The following is a 27,208-nucleotide window of genomic DNA, read 5'->3' on the forward strand; positions in this document are numbered from 1 at the left end:
ATACTTAGATATTGCAGCCGGCGCCAAATGTCACAAGCGGGTTGCTTGCTCGCCAAATCGGGGCTCCAGTCTCACATCTAACTGATCTTTGTTTCTCTGGACACAACGCTGCTCCTCGCCCAAACACCATACGCTCGCTTCCGGGGTATCCATCTTGGGGGCAAGCAGACAGGCAGACCGACCGACGCTTTAGCTGCTGTTGCAGTGTGTGGGGTTCGTGTCTCATAAGTCGTCAGCCCTGCATTGGCGTCGCCCTCGAGAGATGGGCCTGACTCAGATGAGGCTGGGGCGAGACGCGGACAGCGGCTCTGCTGCTGGACCGATGGCAATGGGTTATAGTACGGCGGCTTGGTCGGTCGTCTCTGGCTCCGGCTTCCTTGCCTCGTCCTTTTGCCTGGGACATCTGAACTCTGTGTGAATCGAAACAAGGGTCAGACATGCTTTCCGCAAGGCGTCTTTCAGCGTGAGCCTGTGGAATTTGAATGTTCCAAACATTCCTGCCACCCTTTGATCCTCATTGACAAATCAAACCCTCGCTACCTTGCATTACATGGGCGGCATCTTTGCATCCAGTTAGGTGTGTCTGTTCATGACGTAAACCCGCCGCAGCAAGTTTGGCGTATGACTGCGAGTTGGTACCATACACATCACCACCCACGACTAAGCTGCTTATGTGGTTCTCTCGAGTCGTCGTCGTGGCTCAGGGTCCAAGCCGCAGATGGGTAGGCTTCAGGTGGCAATATTAGACGCACGACCGAGGCGATCATATCAACACATAGAATGCGTATGTATGTACATGCATAACTAGTTATATGCATAGCTAACTAGTCAATACCGGTACTTCCAGCCCTCTCTTCTTCTTGCGGCATCAGCCGGCACACAGATAACAAGTTAGTTAAACAGGATTTGAAACAATACACATCATCGTTGCTGGAGCCGCAGACGTTGGCGCCGATTAGCAAAGCAGAATCCTATTGAGCCCAAACTCATTATGAGTGGCTACCCGCCATTTAGAACATAGCAGCCCTAGCCTAATCAGAGTTCGATAACAAATATTTAGGTAACCCTACATTGATAATCGACTACAACCCTATCATACAGACCCTCACTCTATTTCAACCCTACACTCCTCTTCAACCCTATTCTTCACCGCCCTACCTCCGTTGCCCTGCAAGCCCGGTCTTTAAGCTCTAGCGCGTCTCGCCAATCAAAAAGCGTCAAGGAAAAACAAGGCAAAAAAAGTAAAGTTGGCAAAACGTCCACACCACAAAAAACATCACGACATCTGATATTTCGTGCCCTTGGACGCCCGGGCTTCACGACAAAACTCGACGCCGCCCACGGAAGCTTGCGCTGTACTCCGCCTCATAGCCGCCCGCCGTGCTATGCGCTGATCGATTGTTTCTTTGTCTATTCTCTGCTCTCGCGACAGCATCATTCATGATCACCATGGCGGCAGCATTGAGCGTCTACTTCCCGCCCTTGGCTGACTGCCTGGGCTCGGAAACAACCCTAATGTAAGTCTGAGCCTGCGGCATGCGGCATGCGTCCTTGTCGACCATCGACAGCTGGCTGTTGCGCCCATTGCTTGGTGGCGTGCTTAAAGGTGCTGCTTTGCTGACTGTTGGCCGCGCTGCCTGCCTTCTTGTAGTTCCTGGAAGATGATTGCTGATGCTCTGTTTGACGTTAAAGGCGTCGCACAATCATCAGCCCCCTTTAAAGAATACGGCGTCGACACTTTTGTCATAAAATGCATGAAAGAGCCTGCCACCGCATTTGGCCCGCCCAATGAGGCCACCCGAGATAGCTACGAGTCGCGTACTGCCGCCATTAACATTCCCCAGGGCGCAAACTCAAAGTTTAATATCGACCAGATCAAAGCCGATGCCACCTGGCTCAGCTCTGCCGCCAGACTCAACCTCGACACTGCTCTCCGCGTGACAATTGTCGAATGGCAGTCGCGCTCTGCCAGCCAGCTCTCAGGGCCGCTGTCAACCCAGGAAATCATGAATCTGCAGGAAGCCAGTGGCGGCGCTGACGCCCTCTCGACCACTCTGGCTGCGACACTGAGAGCCCAGGAATCGCTTGATGCCGACGACCTGGTCGCCATCTTCGACAAGGAAGAGACTCGCCGCCGCCGCATCTTCCACACATATCTTGCCGAAAGACGAAGTTATATCCTTGCCCTGGACCACATGCACACAAATCTCTTCTACGGCACACTGCCGTTTTGGAACCCGAGCAGCAAAAGCGATCTCACGCCGTATCAGCCTTCAGACGACTCAGATATCACCTCCAAAGTCACCTTGGTGGAAACCGTCATGGAAAAGTACCTTGACTTTCTCTCCGCTAGTATGGATAGCGTCGAAGGCTTCATGTCATTACTCGTAGACGACGCCATAATCAACACCGAAGAGGTGGCCTCCGACTATCAGACAACCCTGTTTACCGAGATGGCGCATACCATATCCATCATCTTCCAGGCCCTGCAGTACCTTGAGATGGAGTATGATGGAATGCTCGCTGCACCAAACCTTGTCACACATTGGTTTGCGCTGATGTCCAAGGGCTCGTTTTTTGAAGTACCGGTAGGCGCAACCTTGAACAGACCAACCGTCTTCATAGAGACCACTAACCTTGTGCTAGGAAACCAACTTCCCTGTCCCTGCTCTTCACGGCCCGATAACCACTCTCGTTTGCGCCACATCTCTCCTCCTCCTCAACCCCAGGCGCACCATCAAGCTTTTGAATCACGATGAAGATCCCAAGCTTGGCGAAACACCCTACTTTACTTCACCCGAGACACTCGAACAGATTCACAACGCGCTCTTGGCCGCAGCAGATGCCGGCGCAGCGAACCTCATGCCCGAAATATTCGTGTGGTCTATTCTTTTGCATCGCATGCACGTTTCGTATGTGGAGCGCAACGACCGACGTGATACTATCCAACAACAAAGATCAGTCGAGGTCTTTGAAAATGAAGGTGTCATTCGCCCCGCTGGTAGAAGGTCCTCCATTGGCAGCATCGTGTCCCTGGAAACATCATCATACGACAGTTTCCTTGTGTTAGCTGGCGTGGAAAAGGATGTGCAGTTGATCGAGCAGCTCGGCCAGATCTCCACTCAGCAAGGAGTCGCCTTTGCTGTAGTCCAACAAATGAGTGAGGTGGCCGGCATCGGCCACGGTGCCGCCTTCCCCCCTATTCAGGGCGTTCGGATGCGCGCCGTGTTCCGCGACTTCTTGACCTTTACCTTCCCCATGGTACAATATCAGAGTGAGAATGTTGAAGCTATGCTCTCTGTTGTTTCTGCCGGCAACTCGTACTGGGTTCAAGGCGCCGAGCTTCTGCCGCCCAAGCACTTTGACTCAACCGGCCTCATTCTAGAAGACCCCGATGCTATGGAGTTCTTTTTCCAAGAAGCCTTCAACCGTTACCCTATTGAACTGGTGCCCTTTCTGCGCTTCTGCAAGGCCCTATCAGGATCGATGCAGACCGAGGAGGACTTGCCCAATACATCTTTAGTTCTTGATATGCTGAAAAACACACCCCGCATTACCTTCAACATGCCCGAGGACTTCCAAGACTATGAGCTTGTCTTTGAGGATGAGAACACCAACTCTTTCCAGCTTCTCGAACCGCTTCCCATCATTGGCGCTGCCACCCGTTCGCGTTACGGTAATGCGGGTATGGGATTTGTCATCCCTGCTGGTGCCACTGGTCGCTTTGTTTCAGACTCGGGACGTCTGGTGTTTATCGACTACCATCATTCAGCCCTACAGCTCATGGGCCGACGACTCCAGATCAACTACTGTCGGTCAGGGTTTAGCCTGCTACTTGGACCCATGGACGAGGAGGAAGTCGCCGAGACTATTTCTCTTCTGGCGTCTCTCCTCCGCATTGAACACACCAAGGGCCCGTCAGCTCACCTCCCCCAGGCCAAGGCGTACAACGTTGCTCAAATCTGCGAAGAAATTAGTGCCGCCATGGAAGGCGACCGTGATATTCTAGGCGTTATCTGCGACATTGCAGATCACTACCTGCAGGACGACACAATCTTTTGCTCTGCTGAAATCCCGCCCGTGCTGACTGCCTGCATCGAGTTTCTACATGCTACCTTGGATGTGTACCCTAGTCGCGTACTGTCATATCTCGCACGCTGTAACTTGCTCCCGTACCAGGCAGATGGCGGCAAGATGGGCAAGTTCACCAGCAGCATGGACATCCATCCAGCTCAGTTTGACTTCCTTCTCGCATCGATGAAGCTCTTCCGCCAGTCGGTTGTGACGGTGACGCGTAGCTCTGTGTACCGAAAGTGCGGCCCGAAGCTTATTACTCGTTTGGAGGGTAGCACCGACGTATGGCTAGGCACGGCGGACAAGGTGTTGAGCCGCATTGTGGCGGCTATTTCGCAGGGATGCGTAGATATATTAGAGACGTCGACCACATGGAGATTCTCCAATGGCCTGAACCAGTCCATGCTCATCGAGGCCATTGTGTCTGTTCTCAACGTCATCATTTCCAGTGCCTACAGCATCAGCGACATTGGAAGCCCCAACCGCCTGACATCGTGTTTGGAGGAGGGGGCTCAACACATCCTCAAGAGCTTCCTCTCCCCCAACGCTGGCTCTCTGAAGATGCAGCACTTGATTGACACACTGACAGCAGTCATGTCCTTCCCACAGACCACCTTCTTTCCTCGCGAATTTGAGCAGATCCGCCTACGTGTTGACCAAGTCACTTCGTTCCACACAAATCTATTGCGCTGTGCTTCGCTGCACGACATTAGCTCCGAGTCGCTGCAAAAGTATCTCTTCAAGACTTCATTCTTGCTTGTACGCCTGTCGGCGGTCAACAACGGATTCAAAAGCCCCTGCCTGGCGCTACTCGAAGCGCTCGTTACATCTGCCGGCGAGACGAGCAAGGAGCCACCATCGCTGTTGGGCTTTCTGGGCGCGCAGGCGGCCAAGTCATTCTTGGATCTGCTCAAGGACTTTGGCCCGTTCTTGTTACCTAGTGATGCAACTATTGTGTGGAAGTTCCTTACCGCGGTCATCAGAAATAAGCAACAATGGATGTCAAACTGCCTAATCTCGGGCAAGACTCCCCGCGAAGCGTCAAATGATAGTAGCAAGAAGCCCGAAGTCTCGGCCGACTCGGTATTCAACCGTGCTCTTGGCAAACTTCGAGACAATATTACTACCATGTCCGACTACGAGATTATTGCGTTGTTGGAGTTTACCACAGCAGCTCAAAACTACTGGCCTTGGACCGTCTTTACCATCATGAAAGACCCCTCTTGTCTGGACAGTCTGCGGTCCTACTTGCGTGGTCTCGAGCCCGCCTCTGTTACAAGCCGGACTAAGAGCCCACTGAAGGCTGCATTTGAGGCGCGTGAGGCTGCATACATCGCTGAGGCTTTTGCCATGCAGCTGTACCACCTCCGCCACATGAAGCAGGCGAGGCCCCTGGCGGAGAAGCTGCTGCAGGATCTGGACTACTTCCTCCGCGATGGTGCAACTGTCTCTTCGTACAACAAGTCGCTACACATGAACTTTACAAAGAACTTTGCCAACCGCTATCCTGGTTGTACCCTTGAGCAGTTCAAGCGCACCCAGCTCTTGTTCTCCCACCTTGGCCCCTTTTACTACTACAACCTGCCCATGGCCAACGCCATGTTGTCGTGCGACCGCAGCTGGCACGGCCACCGCAACAACAACGGCTTCAAGGGCGAAATGGAGCGGGCGAACATGAACCTGTCGCTTGTTGATGCGCAAATCTCACTATACAACGCGTGGGAGTTCCTTTTGCTGGAGCTGAGCAGCTGTATTCAAAGTCCCATCCTCAACAAACACATGGTGCAAGTATCCCAGCAGTGCCTCACTGCTAACCTTGACAACAGCGGCTCAGAAAACATTTTCGTGCGCATTACCGAGTCGCGGGCCAATTTTGCCTTGACGCTTATACAGAGAGTCGCGAACTCGGATGTGCTTGAGGTGCAGGCACCCGAGCTACTGCCGCTATTGCTCGACTCGATCAAGGCGCTTCAAGACCCGCTGAGCGCGGTGTCTGTGGGCATGTACCGCACTCTGCTCCGCGCGCTCTACATTGTGCTGCGGGCGTGTGGAAGCGTTGGGAAGAAGGCCAAGGAGGTCTCGGTGACACAGATTGTCCTGGTCATCCTCGACCAGGTCGTCGGCAAGGGCTTCCGCGACCTTGTCACAAACATCCACGAGCAAGACTCAAATGTATCGCCCGAGGACTTGGCCCTTCTGACTGCCGTGCTGCAGGGGTGTCTGAGCATGCCTGGTCTTGAAGCTGAACAGTCGCAGATCATCAACATCCTGGCTGCCCATGACGTCATGCACGTGGCATGCTCCCTGTTTTCATGGGCCGACCGCATCACGGTGGCAGGCGACCCGGTCTACGGCGAGCTCAGCCTGCTCTTCCTGCTCGAGCTTTCCAAGATGCCGGCTGTTGCCGAGCAAATGGCGTGCGACGGCATCATTAGCCACCTGACATCAGCCAACATCACCAACTTTATGCGGCGCAGTGTCATTTCACCCTTTGCTGCCGACCTGGCTTCGGAGCGCTGCTACACCATCTGGGCCAAGGCCATGCTGCCGCTGCTGCTCAACCTGCTCATGGCCATGGGCGCGACGGTGGCGCCGGAAATCAGCTACGTGCTGAACCAGTTCCCATCGCTAATGAAGGCCAGCGTCGAGCGTCTCGAAGCGCCGGGCGCCAGCCGCACGGCCGCCCGCGACCGCGTCATGTTCATCGCCCTGCTGCCCGTCATGGAGGCGCACTCGCTGGCGCTCATCACGCGCATCCTCGCGGGCCTGCGTGCTGCCAACGCGCGCGACATCCCCCCCGTCGCCTGGGATGCGGCCCTGATGCTCGAGAATGTCGAGTTTTGGCTGTCCAGCCGCCGCCTGCTGCGTGACCGGCTGACGCCGCTGAACCCGCGCGAGGCGGCTGCGCGCAGCGAAAAGGCCGGCGGTGCGGCGGCGGACGCGGCGGATGGCGTCGGCGAGAGTAAGCTGGAGTTGCAGGTTGTGGCGGAGATGGAGGAGATCAAGAACGTGTTGGGCGAGTTGATGTAATCGGTGGAGGAGGGGGTCCAGGGTCTCTGGGGGCGTAGAACGCAATGTATGTGCTTGTGAGTGCTGGTTCTTGTTTTCTAGTTGGTTCTGCTTTCCATTATCACGTTTTCTTTCTTTCTTGCTTGGCTGCGGGTACTTGGGCTTGACTTTGTATTTGCAAATGCGTTCTCTGCTATTGGTTTACAGGCTGTTACTGTTTCTTGTTATATGGTACACAATGAATGTATTGATATTGAGTGTTGTGAAGCACGTTTTTTTCCCTCCCGCCCATACCATACAAAGGCATTGGCCAGAAGAAACGTGCCGGTGATGTTTTTGAGGCTGGGCCTATTTTTAGTCTTGATCATCGCCCTATTCGTACAATCCACCCACTTCCACCGTCTCCTCCGCCCCGTGTCCGCCTTCTCGCGACCATCTCTTTGATATCGCACTGGGCCCACACGTTTATTGCTGCTGCATGTTGCCCAGCTGGGTCTGGTTGATTTCCTGGAAGCGGTCGCTAATGCGGTTCTGGGCCGTGTAGGTCTTCATGACGCAGCGGGTAATGCAGCCGTTCTCGCGCGACGAGAGCGCCTTGGAGTTGAAATCGTTGACGCAGGCTGTGAAGCAGTTCTCGACCATGGTGGTGAAGAACTATTTGCCGCGGACATAGTAGGGCGGGGTTAGCTTGCTGGTCTGGCTGGAGGGCCATGGAGGGGCGGGCGATCCCCCTATGGAGAGAGAGAGCAGGCCTCGATGAGAGAGGTCTTTCAGATAGAGTCACTTACGCCCATCATCTGCTTCATCTGGTAGCCGTTGAGGCGCTCCTCGAGCTGGCGCTGCTCGGTGGCATTGAGACCGGGGCTGGGACCGGGTACGTGTTAGCTAGAACCGGGGCCAACAGCAGCAGCTGGGGAAGTGAGCTTACAAAGACATTGTGTATTGGTTGTGGGTTAAAAGCAAAAGAAAAAAAAGCTCGTGATGGGGAAAGTAAAAAAAGCAAGACCGGTCGCTGGACGGAAGGCTGAGAGGATCTGTGGTCGTTGAAATCAAAGGCGGTCAGAGCCTCGCCGGCCCGCCGAACAGAGCCTGGGCAAAAAAAAAGTTTCTTGATGATGTAATCGGCGCGCTAGTCAGACGCCGGAGGTGGATGCATTGCGCACAGCCCCACATTCTATAAGACGGACTGCCACATGTGGCGCTCATTGGACTTTGTCAATTATGTAAGCTCGAGCCCAGGATGGCTCGGACGAACAATTACATCAGTTTCCCGACCGGCTTTGCAGCTTGCTGGCTCAATGCCGGGTTGGGCGGGAATATCAAAACACAGACCCCCATGGATTATTAATCCATACACAGGTGGCTTGGCATCATGGTCGACAGCATGTTCTCCGGCCTGGCTTCAATACACAAGCCGGAGGTATTTACTAGTTGTCTCTTTTTGTTGTTCGGCTTTTTCTTAACCCTAATGGGTGTCGAGTCGCACAAAGCGGGGCCCAGACTCGATTTTCACCACTCATCAGTATTAATTCGCTGCTGCGTCATTCATGATTTGAACTAGAGCCGCCCCCTCTACGCATATATATTGAATCTGATGTCAATTGGGCTTTCTTGTCTGTATTCGCTTTGCGCATAGTACAAGGTCGCTGCATACTCGCTTCTTCCCTTGTTGTTGTTTTGTGCTGCTCTCCCCTGATTCTCCCCCCCCCACAAGCAGCCCACCATGGCATCTCTCGATATAATTGATCACTCGCCCCAGCACCCGGACCCGTCGCCACCTGTGGCCACGGCTTCCAACCTGGTCATGATTGACAACTACGACTCGTTCACTTGGAACATCTACCAGTACCTTGTGCTGGAGGGCGCCACCGTCACTGTGCTGCGCAACGACAAGGTCACCCTCGAGGAGCTCATTGCAAAGAAGCCCACCCAGCTCATCATCAGCCCGGGCCCCGGCCACCCCAAAACCGACAGTGGAATCAGCCGTGATGCGCTCAAGCACTTTGCTGGCAAGATCCCCATTTTTGGCGTATGTATGGGCCAGTAAGTAGTAGACGTCCCTGTGGGCCCGCCAGGAGATTAGCCTAGTATAGCTTACACCACTACCACACCATAGACAATGCATCATTGATGTTTACGGCGGCGAGGTGTCTTCTGCCGGCGAATGGCTGCACGGCAAGACATCTTCCCTATCGCATGATGGCAAGGGCGTGTACCAGACCATGGCTCAGAAGCTGCCTGTCACCCGCTACCATTCGCTGGCCGGCACCCACGCTAAGCTTCCCGAGTGCCTGGAGGTGACTTCATGGATCACCAAGCCCGATGGATCGCAGGGCGTCATCCAGGGCGTACGCCACAAGACCTACACCATTGAAGGCGTGCAGTTCCACCCGGAAAGCATCCTGACCGCCCAAGGCCGCACCATGATCCGCAACTTCCTTCACATGCAGGGCGGCACCTGGGAGGAGAACGCTCGCCTGCAAAATGAGGCCTCTTCTGCACCGGCTGCCACAGCTGTCGTTGCTCCCCACATCAAACCGTCTGGAAACATCCTCGCCCGCATCTACGCTGCCCGAAAGGCTTCCGTCGAGGCCCAGAAGTTGGTGCCTGGCCTGCGGCCAAGCGATCTCGAGTCTGCGTACAATCTGAATGCGGCTCCCCCCGTCGTTCCGCTTCTGCGCCGTTTGCGCCAGTCGCCCTTTGAGATTTCCCTCATGGCCGAGGTCAAGCGCGCGTCCCCCTCTAAGGGAATCTTTGACCTCGATATTTCTGCTCCCGAGCAGGCACACAAGTACGCTCTGGCTGGTGCCAGCGTGATTTCTGTTCTGACAGAGCCCGAGTGGTTCAAGGGCAGCATTGACGATGTACGCGCCGTGCGCCAGGTCCTCGGCAGCATGCCCAACCGGCCTGCCATTCTACGCAAGGAGTTCATTTTCGACGAGTACCAGATCCTAGAGGCGCGGCTGGCCGGAGCCGACACGGTGTTGCTGATTGTCAAAATGCTGAACGACGAGGTCCTTTTGAAAAAGCTGTACGACTACTCGCTGTCACTAGGCATGGAGCCCCTGGTTGAGGTCCAGAACGCCGAGGAAATGGAGGTTGCCGTGAAGCTGGGCGCCAAGGCCATCGGTGTCAACAACCGGAACCTCGAATCCTTTGAGGTCGACATTGGTAACGCCGGTCGTCTGCGCAGCATGGTTGGCAAGGAAACCATTCTCTGCGCTCTGAGCGGCATCACGTCGCACGACGACGTGAAACAGTGCAAAGCCGATGGCATCGACGCCATCCTGGTCGGCGAGGCGTTGATGCGTGCGCCCGACGCTTCCAAATTCATCGAGAAGCTATGCGCCGGAACAGAAACAGCCAAGCCTACAGCCCAGCCGGCGCCGCTATTGGCCAAGATCTGTGGTACTCGCTCAGTCGAGGCTGCCCTAGAGGCTGTCAGCAGCGGAGCTGACTTTATTGGCATCTGTCTGGTGCCGGGTGCCAAGCGCTGCATCTCGGAAGAAACAGCACTAGCCATATCCAAGGCAGTTCATGAGAAGACCACATGCGCGGCTGCCACGCCTGTGCCCTCGCAGCAAGCGCAAGACTTTTTCTCAACGATTGAGACGCGGCTTCCCACCGCCACGCCGCGGCTAGTGGGCATCTTCCAGAACCAACCGCTGGAAGAGGTCATTTCCCTCGCGGCCAAGTTTAATCTCGACATGGTCCAGCTGCACGGCGAGGAGCCGCTGGAATGGGCGTCGCAAATTCCCGTGCCGGTGATTCGCTGCTTCAAGCCGGGCCAGGTGGGCATTGGCGCCCGGGCGCTGCACACGGTGCCGCTGCTGGACTCGGGGTCGGGCTCGGGCAAGCTGCTGGACGCGGCCGGGGTCAAGCAGGTTCTGGGCCAGGACCCGAATCTGAGAGTCATGCTGGCTGGTGGCTTGAATCCGGATAACGTGGTGGAGGCCGTCAAGGCAGTGGGCGAGTATGCCGACCGGGTTATTGGTGTCGATGTCAGTAGCGGCGTGGAGGAGGATGGCAAGCAGAGCCTGGCAAAGATTACAGCCTTCGTCAAAGCGGCCAAGAGTGTGCGGTAAAGGTTATTTTAGAAAGTGCAGTTGAAAAATAAAAAAGATCGTTGGCTTTGTTATAAACATGTCAAGACCAGACGTTGGGGTGTAAGTGTGGGATATATTTCCATGCATACGTATGTACTAGGGTTAGACTACAAACCCAATACTACACGTGACCTTTAGACACTTGAATCGTCACCCAAAGCCCCTAGCATCACAGCGTCATCAAGTTGACGAGTTCCACTCTAAATCATACAGTCAAACTTATCATCTACCTTTTCGCACTCTATTTTTCTATAAACCGACGCAGCTTTTCTCTGTTTCTCATCAAAACGCTCGCTTTGCTTTATTGGCGACTCATCCAAGTTTTCACCGCTCGTTATGGAAACCCAAAATAAGGCCAACTTCGCCGGACAGGATTCCGCATGGCTCAAAGCAGATGGCCTTGGGGACGCCGACTTAAAAGCGGGATTTGGTTTGGAGGTGCTGGATCTAGACTATGGCAGTGATTCGGAATCGGTACACAGTGACTGGATGGACGATATTCTCATTGACGTTATAAAGCCAGTATCCGATGCGCTTGTCCAGCCTACCTCTGGCGCAGCGCTCAATGAAGACGTGATGCCGTCAATAGAAGAGCCTGGAGAACAGGTTGTCCAGCAGACCCAGAGCGCGACTACGGCGTCACAGACTCCCACCGTCACGGCACAAATGCTCAGACCACGCACACGGCGCCAGCAATCTGCCGCCGGCGCAGCCCGCACAGATACGGAACATCCCACCACCTCTGCATCTGATCCCGTCCCGGAATCCAGCGCGCATAGCACGGCACGCGATGCGCTCTTTGGGCGACACCACGGCAGCGGCAAGGGCGGGCTCGCGGCACCGCAAACGTCCAACGCGACGGCCGAGGCAATCCTGGACCACCAGCGGGCGGAGCAGAACGTGCTGAGCGAGTCGATTCTGCAGATGGCGTCGGCACTCAAGGCATCGTCGCAGCGGTTCTCGGACACACTGGACAGCGACAAGGAGATGCTCGGCAGGGCGGGCGAAGGCATCAACAAGACTGAGGAGACTATGGATGCGGCCAGCAGGAGAATGTCGGCGCTGAGACGCATGACCGAGGGCAAGGGATGGTGGGGCCGCATGATACTGTTTGCGTGGGTGTATGGGCTCATGGTGGTGCTGCTGTTGCTGGTGTTTGTGTTGCCGAAACTGAGGTTCTAGGGGAAGGGCATGGTGGTGGCGGCTTCGACTGGGCGTGGTTGAAGACGGGTTTACTGAGCATACAGACATGATTGATAACGAAGTTATGAACAGTCAAAGGCTTGGAATTCATGAAGCATAATAGACGGTAGATATTGAAAAAGCAAAGACAGACTTGATTCACAAACCATGGGAAAAAGAGATCCACATCAGGATAAAACAAAGAAAACCAGAGAACGTTTTTCCCATGATCAGGGGCTTCTCGAGCGGGAAACTGACCGCGAATTTGAGTGTGACCGAGACCGGGATCGAGATCGAGATCGAGACGCAGAGCGCGAACGAGACAGAGAGCGCGAAACAGATCTTGAGTCTCGTCTCGGCGACCTTGCCGGCGACCGGGAACTCCCACGATCGTCGCTTGGACTTCTGCTGCGCCGCCTGCCCCTACCAACAGACGAATCCCGAGCCGGGCGCTCGCGCGAATCGTCGCGTCTGTACCGATCACCGCCCCGTTCGCGAGCGTCACGTGTCTGCCTCGGGTCGTCGCGGTCTCTGTAGCGGCGGTCGCTTCTTCCGCTATGGGGGGCCCGGTCGCCGTGTCTGTCCCTGTCTCTGGCGCCGTCGCGGGGTCCATCGGGGTTCAGGCTGCTGCTGGAGGCGGCGCCGGCGGCGTTACAGCTACTACCGCTGTTGTTGTTGTTGCGGCCGAGACGAAGCGCGCGGCGCATCCGTTCGCTTTCGCGCTGTTTCACATTGGCCATCTCGTGGATTTCATGTGACTTGAATTCGCGGCGGCCGCCACGGGATCCCGGGCCGCGGGAGTTGTTGAGCTTGGCGAGAAGCTGCTTGCGTAGAGCATCGCAGCGCTGGTCGATTTCGTCTTCGTCGACGCTATCCGAGAGCAGGCGGAGGGTCAGTCAGTCGGTCACTTGAGCCATCGAGCCGCTGTTGCCTTGGCTGGGCTGTAGGGAAAAATATCTGTACATACCCCTCATCTTCAAGCTTGTCGCGCAAGTCAAAGACCTTGGACTCCACAGCTCTCTTGCGGTCATGTTCTAGAATATCCTGGTTGGCCTCGCGGGGCCGATGCTCCTTGACTTCGGAGTCGGGATTGTAAGCCGGGTAGTTGCGCGGCTTGATGTGGGCTAAGTTGCGCTGGACATAACCCGAAGTGCCACTGCCTCGCGGCGTCGAAAGACCAACGTTGTCCATTGTCTTGGTTCTGTGGCGAAGGAGAGCGGATTGTGGTGGTGGTGGTGGTGGTGGTGGTGGTGATGGTGGTGATGGAGGCGCAACTGAGACAAGGCTGACAACATGGATGTTTCGTGGAAATAAAAACGGGCCCAGCCAAGGCTGGTCGGGGGCGATAAGATAGCCGGGGTGTTTTTGTGGGCCGCGGGGCAAGGAACAAAAGGGAAAGTGCCCCTCTGGGCTAAAGTATGAATCATGCATCGAGGGATTGTTTGGTGCGAATATCAACATTAATTCAAGTTTTTTTTTTTTCTGCATCTCTCCCACAGTGCCACTATTCCCGGATCAAACCTCTTGATTTCAGCCCCTCCCCTCCCACCACTAAAGCCTTGTACGAAGGCCGCCGCTGCATCTCTCTCCGCCCGCCTTTCTGCGACACCGTCACAATGCCTGGTGCCACGGACTCGGCCGCCGACGCCGGGCACAATGTCTTCCCGCCCGTGAGAAAGTCGCACATCGTCAATTGCGCCTATGACCAGTGGTTCCCCAAGTACGCGTCTGCGCCTCTCTAAGCATCGCCATGTGATGAATGCGCTGGATAACTGACATCAGGCGAATAGATACCGGGTAAACTGCATCAAGTCACGTATTATTCCGCTGACGCAGGAGATGATTGACTACATCAAGGAAGACGGCATTCTCCTGGCTGACGACGATGATCAAGACGGAGCGGCTGCCGACGAAGAGTGGCACTCTACGGGACCCGTTTCATCAGGCGTTGTACGTGAAGTGTATTCCGACGACGAGTCGGACGAGGAAGAAGAAGAACGCAAACCGCCCAATGCCCGCTTCCCGGCCGAGCACCAGGTAATCAAGGACACCATCAAGGAGCTCGGCGGCAGTGTTGTGCCAAAGCTGAATTGGTCGGCGCCCAAGGACGCAGCCTGGATATCTCCGCACCAGAACACCATGAAGTGCACATGCCCCAACGACATTTATCTCCTTCTCAAGAGCTCCAGTTTCGTTTCTCACGACTTGATCCACGCATTCGACGGAGCCATTGACGACTATTGCCCGGGCGGCCCGGACAGCAACCCTTTTAAGTATGCCCTGATCTTGCGGCCATTTTTCAACCCGCACCCGGCATTAGAGTTCCGGTGCTTCGTCAAGCAACGCAGCCTGGTTGGCATTTCACAGCGCGACCTTAACCACTACGATTTCCTTGACGGCCTGAGACTAGACATTATCGACCGCATTGATGACTTTTTTGAAACCAAGCTCCGCCTGACGTTCCCCGATGACAGCTTTGCCTTTGACGTGTACATCCCGGAAGACAGTGACACGACGGATGGCACGGCACTGGGCCGCGTGCGACTCATCGACATCAATCCATGGGCGGCAACCACCGACTCGATTATGTTTGACTGGAGTGAGCTACTCGACAAGACCGTGCCACGTCCACTGACGGGGCCGCCGCCCGCCGCGTCAGAAAAGCCAGATTTTGTCCGCTTGACGCTCAGCGGCGCAACGATTGTCGACATTGCGGACAACTCAGAAGACGACGGTTATATTGAGCCAGAGCTGCGCTTGGTCGCCAAGGATGATCCGTCGGCATACAACTTTAGCTCGACGCAGTACTCGGCGCATAAGCTCCCCAAGGAGGTTGTGGATGCCGGCCTAGGAGGCCAGGGCGGGCTCAGAGAGTTTGCCCGGCAGTGGAAGGAGGTAACTGAGGGCCAGGGAGGCGAAATGTTTGAGCCTCCACGGGCCCAGTAAAAGGCCGGCTTGCAGGGGGCCGTGGGGCGACTACCGTGGCCGCTTTCGTCTCGCTAAGTCGAGACCGTACTCTCGTGAGCGTTTCTGGCTCTGTTTTATCGCCTGGTTCTCGCGGGGTTTGTCGCGTGGCGCATAAACCCTCCATGCTCTCTGCCGGCAGAAACACGCCGTCGGGCCGGGTAGCGGCGTTGAAAATGGACCAATGGCATTGGGATGGCGTTTAAAAAAGGGACTCAGTAGCGGGCTACCGGTCACAGGCGTACTTTGTTTTGCTTTTATAACTAGTTGGTGTCTTTCCTTGCCTTGGCTGTGCCATGAGTTTGTGCCATGTATTAGCGCTCGCTTCACAGAGAGTTGGCGAGCCCCTAATGTACACACACACATAAATAAATGCAGTGGCAATCTGTTGTTTTGCCGGACATGTCCCGGCCGTGGCCGTCTGCTCTCCACCGACGGAGAACCACGAACCACGGTAGGCCGAAGCGGCCCGCAGTCGACGCCGAGCAACCTGCCGGACAGCCCCGACGCTCCGTTTGCCGACTCAGTCCACAGTCGGACCGTCCTGCAAAGCCGGTTCCGGCGGCCGTGCCCCACTCCCTCCCATTTGATGTCTGTGGGTTCTTACTCTTACCCATGCACCAGTAATCAGACCTCAGACGGCACGTATTTTTTTGGGTATTTTTTCTGGGTGCTGCCATCTCTCCACCTTGAACCTTGACTTGGCCTCTCTCTCTTTATTTCTGCTCATTTGGCTCCTGGCCTGGACCCCCCCCACAACAATAACAGCCCCCCCTGAAGCCTCGAGGCCTGACGCCTGGCAGGCCGAACAAGGCGGCTGAATAATCGACTCGACCTTGTTTTTTTTTGTTTTCATCCTGTTCTCCCTGCCCACGCGACACTTCAAACTCGATTGTTCCGCTGTGCCGACTCGACTTCCTCGACACCACAGCTCTCTGGCCTCTGTCCAACTATAGAAGCTATATCCAGGCCCCCTCCCCCTTCTCCTCCCTCCCTCCCTCCCTTCCGGCACGTCTCTCCCGTCGCATTGATTCGTGGCCCTCTCACTCCGCAGCCATGGCCGATCAAAAGGAACCGCTCCTGTCCGCACTCTCGCCGCCGTCCCTCGACGAGGGGTCAGGGCCTCGCCGCCGGCGCAAATCGAGTTTTCTCGGCTCCGATGTCCGCCTGGGCGATACCAGCGCCCCGGCACTGGCTTCGAGCCGCGTGGCCATGAGTGCCAATGACTCGGCATCGGTACGTTCTTCTCTGCCCTTGTGGCTTGTTTGCCTGCTCCGTCTGCCCTCACCCGCCCGCCCTCTTGCTGACCCGTGGCCGTTCCGTGCCGCCCGCCGCATGTAGCCCTCCGACAAGAACTCCAAGCGACGACGTGCCCGTACCGTCTTTCACAAAGTAAACAACGCCATGATAAAGCACACATATCTGATTCCCGCCGTCATCCTCGCCGCCTTCGGCCTGCTATACGCCCTCAACCCGACCTCGTCAAATCCCATACACCACTTCATCTTCCTCAGCTATCCGCTGCCAGCCACCGACGACGGCGCGCCGCTGCAATATGGCAAGGGCCGCTGGGACTTTGCCTTTGTCTTATTCTACACCGTCGTGCTGTCGTTTACGCGCGAGTTCATCATGCAGGCTGTATTGCGCCCCATGTCTCGCTGCTTTAAGCTGTCGCGATCAAAACAGGCTCGCTTCATGGAGCAGATGTACACGGCCATCTACTTTGGCTGCCTGGCTCCCTTTGGCATGTACGTCATGAGCAGAACCCCCGTCTGGTACTACAACACCAGGGGCATGTACGAAAACTTCCCGCACCGCACCCATGAGGATGTCGTCAAGTTCTACTACCTGTTCCAGGCCGCCTACTGGGCCCAGCAGGCCATTGTACTCATCATGGGCCTGGAGAAGCCTCGCAAGGACTACAAGGAGCTATGCCTGCACCACGTTGTCACCCTGACGCTCATTGGCCTGAGCTACCGCTTCCACTTTACCTATGTCGGCCTTGCCGTGTTCTCGACTCACGACATTAGCGACTTTTTCCTTGCTGTAAGTCCTTTGCCACATGGCCCAAGATAACAAAAAGAAACACCCAAAAGCTTGGGCCTGCTAGCCTGTCACATCACGTCACTCGTAGCTTTGACCTCGATCGCCAGCCAACTAACCAACTCTCATGTAGACCTCCAAGACACTCAACTACCTTGACTCGCCCATCGTCGGCCCATACTTCTTCTTGTTCATGTGTGTGTGGGTCTACTGCCGACACTACATCAACATTCGCATTCTTATTTCGCTCTTCTTTGAGTTTCGCACCATTGGCCCCTTTGAGCTGGACTGGGAAAACGAGCAGTACAAGTGTCTTTTGGCACAATGCATTGCAACCACTCTGCTGTCGTCTCTGCAGACCCTGAACCTGATTTGGCTGACCCACATTGTCCGAATCGCCTACCGCTTCATCCGCTACTCGACTGCTGATGACGACCGGTCCGAGGACGAGTCTGACGAGTCTCACAGCTCGGCCGACAAGAACTTCCTGGCTGACAAAAAGGCGCCTGTGGAAATCAAAGTTTCAGATTCAAACTAGAGACCTGATGGGCATACGTCCCGATGGCGGCGACTCTGCATTTTTGTCAAAAAAAAAACCCTCCGCTTCCATCTTCTGATTTCCTTTCTATCTTTATTCTTTATTCTACTTACCACCTTTCAGTTCCGATGCCCACGTACCTTCCGGGCCGCAAACTGCAACTTTTTCTTCTTTCTCGTTTTGCTTATAATACTTGTAATATCATGACTCATGACGATAGCGGCGGAGGAGAAGCATAGATGGGTCGGTCTGCATGTGTTTGATAATGACCGACGAGGAAATGCCGGTCCTTGTCTCGGGCAATGGAGCATCAGGCAATGCTCCAGCTCCACACACAGTTCCACACTATTCCGTATATACACATATATATGAACTTGAATAATCAGGCTATATTACGATGAGCAGCTTCCACCACAGCTTCCCATGGGTGCAAACTTGACCTTGAAAATCCATTACATACTGCCCTTGTGCGTGGCTAATCTTGTCGCGTGTTACATAGTTCTTGACAGTCTGGCGGCCTACCCATACACCACGACCACGACCATCATCGACGGCGGCAGCGGCAGCATAACGCGCGCCAAGAATATGAATAGTAGTGGCTTGCTGCCCAACACAACCAGGTCCTACACTCTGACACAAAGCGAGACCAACTACTTGGTCCATCGATCGGGCACCGCAGCTTACACGCGAAAACGTATAGCTTGTATCGACTGGGCCTGGTGTCGCCGGAATGCCCCCTCCCCCCCTCCACACGTGCAGAAAGCCGTCGTCGTCCCGTCGGGTCCGGCACCACAGACAGATTAATGTGCATTCTTTTTGCGACGAGTGCCCATCTCAGGGGACTTTGATGCGCAGGTAGCTAAGGCAAGGCAAGGTAGTACCACGGGCGGTACATGTATCGCACAAACATTGAGACAAAGAAAAGAAAGAAAGAAGCGGTATTGCAGCTGTGTAACGGCGCATCAGTCCAAGAACAATGGAAAGGTGCGTGGAGGCACAAAACCGGTGGTTTAGTGGCGGGCGACATGTTCAATCGGAAGGCTTGGGCGCACCCACCGCGTACGCGCCGTGTTATGCCATGTGCATGTGCATGTCCACGGGCAGAAGTAGCTTGCTGTCTCACGCAGTGTAGTGCCGTGGGCGAGGCAAAGCCCGACATTCCAGGCGGGCCGCCAGACAGGCTGCCGGACAGACTGCACGTTACCGTCAGGACGACCCAAGGATGAGACCAAGAATAAACGGCCAATGGCATATTCATGCTGGCACAGCGCAGAGCATCACGGCGCAGCGCAACGCAGCTCTGTGCTAGGCTAGGCTAACTCCCACCACTTGTGCACGTAGCGTGTCACATGCCTCACATCGCCTACGTATGCGTCGGCCGAAATGAATCCAGCCGGAAAGGAGTTAGGTTTCGTGTGGAGGATAATGGGAGAAAGACTGGACGTAGCATGTGGCGAGCCAGGATGGGGATTGACTACGGAAGGAAGCAAAGTAAAGAAAATCCCAAACTAAAAGACAGAGGCCGGGGAGATGTATGTACATACATGATTCGGAGAGATAAATGGCCCTGTGGGCTAGACAGCAAAGGTAGAATTCATTGCACTTCACGCCTGTATCAGCTTCTAGCCCTGGTCGAGAAGCGGGAGCAAGAGAGGTGTGGGAGGAGCGGCGTTTTTTTTTCCGGGGCGGCAGCAGGCCAGAGCTAGATCACGACGTGGCTAGCTAACAGGCACACAAGACATGAAGGAACCAGGCACCAGACAGCCAGACAGACGGGAGGGGGCGGGGCAAGACACCGGGCTTGTGTAGCTCGCGACGGCGCCTTTTTCTTTTCCTTGCTGTCGGGCCACGAGACAGGCGGTGAGCATCCGCACCTGCGTGTCTGCGGGAGGAGAGGACTAATGCGAGCTGGCTGCAGGGCACTCGTTCAAGAAAAGCGAACACTGAAGCAGCACAGTGGTACGCGGGCCAAAGTCCCGCGGGGGGGCCCAAGGGGGGAAGGGGGGGGGCGGCGTTGGATGCTGCGTCGTTTTGAGGCGCGGGCGGGAAACAAAGATGTGTCGAGGTTGGAATAGAGTTGCTACGTGGCTGCTGTCACGAGACTACAAAAACGGGCGCCCGGTATGACCGACAACTCAAGGTCCCTTGGCCCTGTGTATCCCTCGCTCACCCATCCCCAATGTCTCCACCCGCCGATCTTCCACGCACACAAGAGCCAGAGCAAAAGGCGCGATCAGCTCGGGCGCTCTGTGAGTCCTCCTGTGTTGTTGGCGTTGTACGCTGGGTGGCAGGTCCGCCACAATCGATCCCAAGCCTACATGGCCGAAATCTTTTGTCCAGCGCACACATGGGACATGACAAGTCGCTATCGCGCCTGTGTCCCAAGACCAAGTTGTGCAACACACTCAAGTCCTAAGAATAGCCGGAGATCTGTACGCAGGCGAAGAAGACCCAAGGTAGGATCTGGGCCTCTCTTTTTTTCTTTTCTTTTGCTCTTCTCTTGCCTTCTCTCCTCTTCTTCTTGTTGCGTACGCAGTGGCAAAGACAGTCGAGTCCCAGAGGTTCATTGTACCTGGGAGCAGTGGTGATTGCAGGAAATGGCGGTCTCTTGCTCTCCCCCTTGGTTCCGCCAATGTGATTCGCCGCTCCAACCTTCACCGTCTGCGCTTTTGCCATGCTACCATCGTTGTCACATATCACAACTGTCGTACACCCGGATGCTCTGCTCTGCAAGGATTTTCTAAGAGGGACCAGTTTACACAAGAGCTGGCAGATAGACGTAGTCAGTCCATTGCATGCCATGGCATTCGATTTAACTTGTTGTCCAACAGATGTAGCTACACGTGCATATTTGTGTTCTTACACATGTCGATACGCACCACCACACAACCAGAAAAGCCAATCGGAGGGTTGCTACCTTGCTTAGGTTGACACCGGGTCCGATCTTGCCTGGGCCAGTCTGGGCCTTGAGGTCCATTGTCTAGACCTTTTGTGTTGACTGATCAAGAACTGGAAACTCAAATTTTCAAGGGGCCAAGATGATGTCATTGTACAGTTGTTAACTACGCGGCACCCACTTGTTGTCATTTTCTTTTCGCTGGCTCGTATAACTTACTTGTATACTTTTGATGAGCAGGGGTGAGCTGAGCCGTACCTGGCCTTAGCCAAATGAAGGTCAGTCTTTCCAAGACTCGAGCTATACAACCAAGGGAATAATCATTACGGCCGGCTCCCGAATCGAGGTGATGTTAGTTACGTACATGCTTGTCAGAGTGCGAGTATGACCAAACTAATGGGACTCTGTCAGCTGTAAAGGGGATATAAGCTACGGCAGAATCGAGCCCCTGGAGCAAGGCAACATACATAGCTATGACGGTCGCTGGTGGGTGAGTAGGGGCAGAGAGACCCCATGGCTTGTTTTCTGATTAAAAGCAGGCTTGTCAGCTAGGGACCCAACAATCCGTCATTTGCTTGAATAGAACCCAGTAAAGACAATGATGATCAAGCTACAAGCGTATGCTTTCCGTAGGCCGCTTTCTAGGGTGGTCCTGCATTCAACGCAACTAGATCAAACAGCAAATGAATGAGAAGGAATAGTTGCATGCACAGGTTCTGCCTTCCCGTCCATAAAAGCCCAGCAACCTTTGGTGAGCTAGTCCTTAGCCCCTCCCGGCTCAGCTCTGGCGGACCGAGCTAGCGTAGTACAGAGACAACAATGAAAATCACAAAACCACACAATGTGTTCCTTTGTACTTTGTACTTGTACTTGGGAGCCACACCGCTGCTTGGCTGGGGAGAACCGGACGTGGGGTCTTTTCCTTTTTTTGTCGAGGCTGGCTACTGCCCAACGACAAGGCTGTGCATCAAGGTATGTACATACATACATGTCATGCAAAGAAAACGATCAGAAGGTCAGTGGCGAGGTGTGCCGGCAAAGAAATCGGGCATGCATCCCCAGTGCAGAAAGGTTTTGTTGAAATTGGCATTGGGTGTCTGCCTCGCGGCTCACAGAATCCCAAGTCGTCGTCTTTGTCAGCCTCATTTGCTTTGTAGTTATCTCGATCTCCCTACCTTGAAGGCAATCGCACAAACGCACTTACACGTGTATCCTCGGTGCCTCTACTGTGCTGGCAGACGTTAGGAGGCTCACCACAACCGATCCTCCTTGAGGCCTGTTTTCGCCTTGCTTTCCGGTTACTGTATTTTCTTTTTGTTTGTCTGGGGTAAACAAAGACCTTTCACATGAGGTGGCCCTCGTGCCAAGGAGACAGACAACCTGTCTCCGCAGTCGGCTGTTGCCATCTCCAGGATGGTGGCCTCCCACAAAATGTTGAGGTTCTTTTACTGCGATGTGGTTCAATCGACGGTGACACAATGGCCGACCAGAAGAGAAGATGCCTTTTTTGGCTTCTTATTATTCACGCCCAAAAGAGAAATTGCCAGTCTCTAGAGATGTAGTACTGTTGCACAAAGCACAAGACTCGACGAATGTCCAAAAATAAATTGGAAAAAAAAGACCCTCCTCCCCACTATATAGTTGCGCTCATCAAGGCACATTTGGGAGAAAGACATCCAAGTAGACATTTACAAACGTGGCGAAAAGGGGAAACCAACCACACCATTCGCCACGCTAGCTACTGTTTGAGGGGAGAGTGTCAGTAAAAAGGCAAGTGAATATTCGTGGTGACTGCACCCAATACAGAAAACCACAAAACAAGGGTAGTTACTTACACACATGCATATATACATGCTCAACCCTTTTTTCTTTCTGCCGTGCTGTGGCTGCAAGTAGCGCATCTAAAAACAGCTAACAAAAGACGACGGGTAGATGAGAAGATTTCAAGGTGAATTTGAGTTCGACATTCTTTTTCTCGACAGGTCAGTTTGGTGTTCTTGTCTTGATTGGATTTGCTCGCATGTCGCCGTGGAATATTTTGTAGCAGTCCTCTCCCTCGGGGATCCTGATACTGGTACTCGCAGGCCTTCTCTGTCTCGGACCCGTGCGGGAGAACCGGCCGAGCTGTGCAGATTCCAATCATATTCATTGGTTGTCTTTTTTGTTTTACTGCGCATATGCATGTGTGTCTACCAATCTTCTTTCTTATCATAGCGATGTGGTCTCTTCAGCTGCCGCTAGACACAGACAGATATCTCACTGCATGGGATGAGATCCGTATCCCAATGAATCCTGTTCCCTGGCCAGTTGTATCAAAAACAGTAAGTCTTTCATACTGGCGACACGCAGCGCCAACCCCATATCTTTAGCCCCTGCTCCGTCGCCGGCTACTTCAATGAAACTATTCTCCAGGTTCATGTAGCTTCTCTGGCTGTCTGGGTTTCTTTTTGCTGTTGTGGCTACCCTCTACACCGCCCTAGGACGTGACAAAGGAGTTGTACACATACACGTGTTTGTGCATCTAGTCGGTTCCCTTGAATGCGTACATGGATGTACTTGCTCACTTGCATGTCAACTCATATGGGCGTCAATTCTACTAGGCAAGAAACCGGGACTGCCGTGTTTGCAATACTTTATGCTAAGCCCCCGTCCGCCCTCTTTTGTTATTGTGCTTCTCTTTGCCTGTGCTGGTGCTCTGTGAACGTTGCATCCATACAACCCAAGACGCGAAGCGGTGGATGCTATGTAAAATTTGCTCCGAATCTCTAGTACATGCATCGTTATCCTTTATCGCGGCATGGACACACACATACATACCAAACAGTATAGCTCTTGAGGCCCGCGTAACTCATCTTGAAGAATCTGTCATCAGGCTATGTCTCAATTGGGCCTGTGTGTTCTTCCATAGTAGCACGGCTAGCTTAACGAGACGGCTAGACAGGCGCGATGTGAGAGACGTGGCTGCGGGCCTCATGTTGGTTTGGTAAGAATAGATAGAGCATCTGCGCATCTTTACTTCTAAGAGTACTAGCACTAGGAGAACACCACGATAACGAACGCCGGTTCTCGGCTAGTAGACCGGCCGCCTTAAGACATTGGCGTCATAGAAGTACACTTGTTTACAGGTTTACCTATAGTTAGTTATGTAAGAAACACGCAAATGGGCCGTCGCCATGCATGCCTCCAAAATTGGGCGAGGGGTAACATACACATGTCTCATTGGGCAGTGTATCGGTTCTGGCTTTCAATCTGACCAACGTAAAAGTTTTTTTTCTCACGCGGCATACATGCAGAGCAATCTGGTGGGCAACTGGTGGCCTCAAATATCATGGCTAGTAGCCGGCTTCTCCTCTCTGTCTAAGCCAAAGGTTGTCGTAAGCCGAGCCAGTCAGCGCCCCCTCATCAAAGTGCTGGCAGCTTCCAGGCCTCGGCAATAGCATGAAGCTATATGTATGTAAGCCGGAAACAATGTGTAGACAGATCAATTATGGTAATCAGTTTATGGTAATCTCAGGTCAATTGGCCTAAACTCTAATTGATCTGAGTGTACAGGTATACTTGAGATCTTGCGTTTTGAACTTAATCCGAGCGTTGGCACAAAGAGGAAGGTCGAAGCCCAAAAGGTGATTGTACACCTTGATGCAACACCAACATAGGTTGTTTACTTGTAAAAGATAGGACAGGGGCGTAGAACTCAAGTTTGACCGGGGACTCAAAGAGGACAATCAAAACATGGGAATAAGGATCACATCGTCTATACTAGTAGTAGTAAGTAAAAAGTATAGTACGTCGTTCGTCTCTTCAATATGGTTACAAATATGTGCAAGCGGATTACTTGCATCTGGTCTGGGGCTGCTTAGACCTAGTTACGCGGCTGATTACTTGCACCGGGATGAGCATCTCGTTTTTTCTTTGCTTATAGAAAACAAACACAAAAAAAGACTTGGTATTATGGATCTCTCTCTATATCACAAGTTGTATGAGATTGGCGAAAACAAGGAAAAAAAGAAAGAACCCATGTATATATTTGCTGAATAGAGAAAAGAATGGCATGAGAAGCAGCAGCGGCAGCGGCACGATAGAAAACTCTCTGCATTGGGCAGGATGGAGTTTGAACAGTCTCATGTACTTGGTATCTAGAAGCAAGTGCATGGCAGCGGCAGCGGAAACGGCAGCGGCATTTATCAGTATAGTTGGTTCTTTGCTAGTATGTATGTATGTAGTAGATATGGTACCTGTCGTCAAAAGTCTGTGTAACCGGCCATAGAAACGGCCTTAGCTTGGTACATGACATGTGCGAGATCAAAGACGCCTGCAGATGTATTATGTGCATACATATGAATGTGCAGAAACAAGGGCAAGTATGGTTGGTTAGTTGGCACATCCACGTGTATCAATTCTTGGGTTGATGCTCAAGCTGATGCGTGGCGGCATTCCATTCTCGAGTCTTGTGATGAAGCAGCAAGCAAGCGGCAGAGCACGATGAGACAGGAATGTCGACCTTGCGTTGGTGTTTGTCTCGCTATCTTCATTCATTGGCAAGCAAGTCTTTGTACGTGGAGAGGGCGGCAATAATTAGCTCGCCGTCTTATGGGTTAGAAGAAGAAACCTGCAAGTATAAGTGCATGTGTCTGTCTTTGTACATGTGGCCGTATCTGGACAAATACCACGCCATTCCGTCCCGAGCCGACATGAGCGGAAAGCCCGCAGAAACGGCGAAGAACGAGCGTGTGGGAGTTGCGGTGGTTGAAATACGAAAGTATGAGTATACAAGTCAAGTCCGGACCACCCTGGCGCTGTCTCGGAAGCGTCTGGGCTCAAAGATGCCAGGCTTCTAGGCCCCACAGCTTCAGGGCCGATAGGCTTCTGGCCTGCAAGGGTCCATTAGCAGAAGACGTCTAGACCTTTAGATTAGTGCGATTGCAATTGGCATTCGCTGTGATTGGTTCTAAACCCCCTCTTCCGTCTCTGCACAGACAGCTCTGACCAGGTCATACATGTACATACATACAATACTTGACAGAAACATGGTAGAAATGAATAGCTGGCTAGCGAGAGCCATACTTTGTACCCGCCATAAATTCACGCCCTGGCTCGGCTGGCACAGTAGGCTTAGGCCTAGAGCTAGTGCACGAAAGTGGGATTCAGCGGGTCAGTGGGTCGACTTTCCAGGCCCTGCCTTGGTGGGCAGACGCCTGAAGGGTATCCGCGGGCAGAGACAGGTCGTGGAATAGGTATTTAGATAAACACATAACTACATGCTTGTGTCTGTCCTGTGTCGATCACAGAACTGGGCTGAGCTATGACAGGCTGAAGAGCAAAGGCGTGGCATCAGCGTCCAAGGCGGTACAGTGCAGACAAATAGACAAACAGCAAGTCGCAGTCCTCTTTGGGACGCAGACAGAGGGTGGTGTGTACCCCAAAAGGCACATCACTAGCACCAGGGTCTCCGTTCCCTGGGCTGGGATCTGGAGTCAGGCCAATCAGTGGTGCCGCAGCGGCCCACCCTCTTGCCGTACAAAATAAGCTACGGCACTAGTTGGCGGGTTTTGTTGGGTGTTGCTATAGGTAGCCGGACGTTCCATGAACCCATAGACGGCCCTGACCATGGCGGGGGTGGACTACGTCTTGATCCGTGCGCGAACAAGATCAGGGCCACACTGATATGCACAAAATACGAGACCAAGGCATGGCCCAGGGTTTCCCTGCCCGTTGGCCAAGTCAGGCCGCGCGAGTGGCCGAGTGGACGGCCCGGCGTCCATCCCATCAGGCGGCCAACCAGAGGCGGCCAGACAGCAGGAAGCCGGAATAAACGCGGGTACGGATGCCTGCATGAAGCCAGGCCAGCCCGTCAGTACTGTCCGCAGCAGGCCGAGCCGTGCAGGTTGTTGGCGTTGATTCGGCTGGCGATGCACAATGGGCCTTTGCTTTCGATATTGAACAGTCGGGATGCAATGATCTGCTGCAGGCAGGCCAAAATTACCTAAGCCGATGGTCCACCATAGCCAACAGGCGGTGCATGTCGACGTCCATGTCCGCGTAAGTGGAGAATCAAAGGGTAGGCTGCATGTTGGTTCCATGATGCGCCTGGAAACGTAAACCTGTATTGTATATGCACAGGCCCAGACATCTACAAGTAGTTGTGTACGTACTTGGCCTTGCGCTTCTCTCGCCCCCCCGCCTCAGTCCAGTTCTTGGGCAGCCTCCACTCAACACGTTTCCTCTCTATCTGGCTGTAGTTAATTGCAAGTATACATAGACTCTCATATTGAACATCATCGAGTATTTCCCAAAGGAGACATGTGCATAGCGATTTGCCACGCGGGTTTCAAGCACGTACGTCGATGGTGATGATAAACATGCAGCTGCAGAAATGAGAGCGATCATGGCTCGAAA

The 27,208-nt window shown here is 53.9% G+C and overlaps 7 protein-coding genes across 7 annotated transcripts; 5 read left to right on the forward strand and 2 right to left on the reverse strand.

Moving 5' to 3' along the window:
* Positions 1 to 1,449: 1,449 nt before the first annotated feature.
* Positions 1,450 to 7,104, forward strand: BROUX77_002998 (uncharacterized protein; the record flags this gene model as incomplete). The annotated part of the gene is made up of 3 exons (XM_073747602.1): positions 1,450 to 1,517; positions 1,652 to 2,588; positions 2,647 to 7,104. The coding sequence occupies 3 exons, from the start codon at positions 1,450 to 1,452 to the stop codon at positions 7,102 to 7,104; spliced, it is 5,463 nt and encodes a 1,820-aa protein (XP_073608080.1).
* A 444-nt stretch (positions 7,105 to 7,548) lies between these two features.
* BROUX77_002999 (uncharacterized protein) lies at positions 7,549 to 8,019 on the reverse strand (the record flags this gene model as incomplete). Its single annotated transcript, XM_073747603.1, has 3 exons — positions 7,549 to 7,737; positions 7,872 to 7,947; positions 8,012 to 8,019. The coding sequence occupies 3 exons, from the start codon at positions 8,017 to 8,019 to the stop codon at positions 7,549 to 7,551; spliced, it is 273 nt and encodes a 90-aa protein (XP_073608081.1).
* Positions 8,020 to 8,806: 787 nt separating this feature from the next.
* Positions 8,807 to 11,168, forward strand: BROUX77_003000 (uncharacterized protein; the record flags this gene model as incomplete). The annotated part of the gene is made up of 2 exons (XM_073747604.1): positions 8,807 to 9,126; positions 9,200 to 11,168. The coding sequence occupies 2 exons, from the start codon at positions 8,807 to 8,809 to the stop codon at positions 11,166 to 11,168; spliced, it is 2,289 nt and encodes a 762-aa protein (XP_073608082.1).
* Positions 11,169 to 11,525: 357 nt separating this feature from the next.
* BROUX77_003001 (uncharacterized protein) lies at positions 11,526 to 12,371 on the forward strand (the record flags this gene model as incomplete). The annotated part of the gene is made up of 1 exon (XM_073747605.1): positions 11,526 to 12,371. One exon carries the CDS (start codon positions 11,526 to 11,528, stop codon positions 12,369 to 12,371), a length of 846 nt encoding a protein of 281 aa, XP_073608083.1.
* Positions 12,372 to 12,601: 230 nt separating this feature from the next.
* Positions 12,602 to 13,562, reverse strand: BROUX77_003002 (uncharacterized protein; the record flags this gene model as incomplete). The annotated part of the gene is made up of 2 exons (XM_073747606.1): positions 12,602 to 13,241; positions 13,339 to 13,562. 2 exons carry the CDS (start codon positions 13,560 to 13,562, stop codon positions 12,602 to 12,604), a joined length of 864 nt encoding a protein of 287 aa, XP_073608084.1.
* Positions 13,563 to 13,987: 425 nt separating this feature from the next.
* Positions 13,988 to 15,317, forward strand: BROUX77_003003 (uncharacterized protein; the record flags this gene model as incomplete). Its single annotated transcript, XM_073747607.1, has 2 exons — positions 13,988 to 14,091; positions 14,162 to 15,317. The coding sequence occupies 2 exons, from the start codon at positions 13,988 to 13,990 to the stop codon at positions 15,315 to 15,317; spliced, it is 1,260 nt and encodes a 419-aa protein (XP_073608085.1).
* A 1,074-nt stretch (positions 15,318 to 16,391) lies between these two features.
* Positions 16,392 to 17,916, forward strand: BROUX77_003004 (uncharacterized protein; the record flags this gene model as incomplete). The annotated part of the gene is made up of 3 exons (XM_073747608.1): positions 16,392 to 16,571; positions 16,677 to 17,381; positions 17,512 to 17,916. 3 exons carry the CDS (start codon positions 16,392 to 16,394, stop codon positions 17,914 to 17,916), a joined length of 1,290 nt encoding a protein of 429 aa, XP_073608086.1.
* Positions 17,917 to 27,208: the final 9,292 nt, after the last annotated feature.

Source organism: Berkeleyomyces rouxiae (assembly GCF_048999995.1).
Source record: "Berkeleyomyces rouxiae strain 22BRR77 chromosome Unknown BrBRR77_ptg000002l, whole genome shotgun sequence".
NCBI lineage: Eukaryota > Fungi > Ascomycota > Sordariomycetes > Microascales > Ceratocystidaceae > Berkeleyomyces > Berkeleyomyces rouxiae.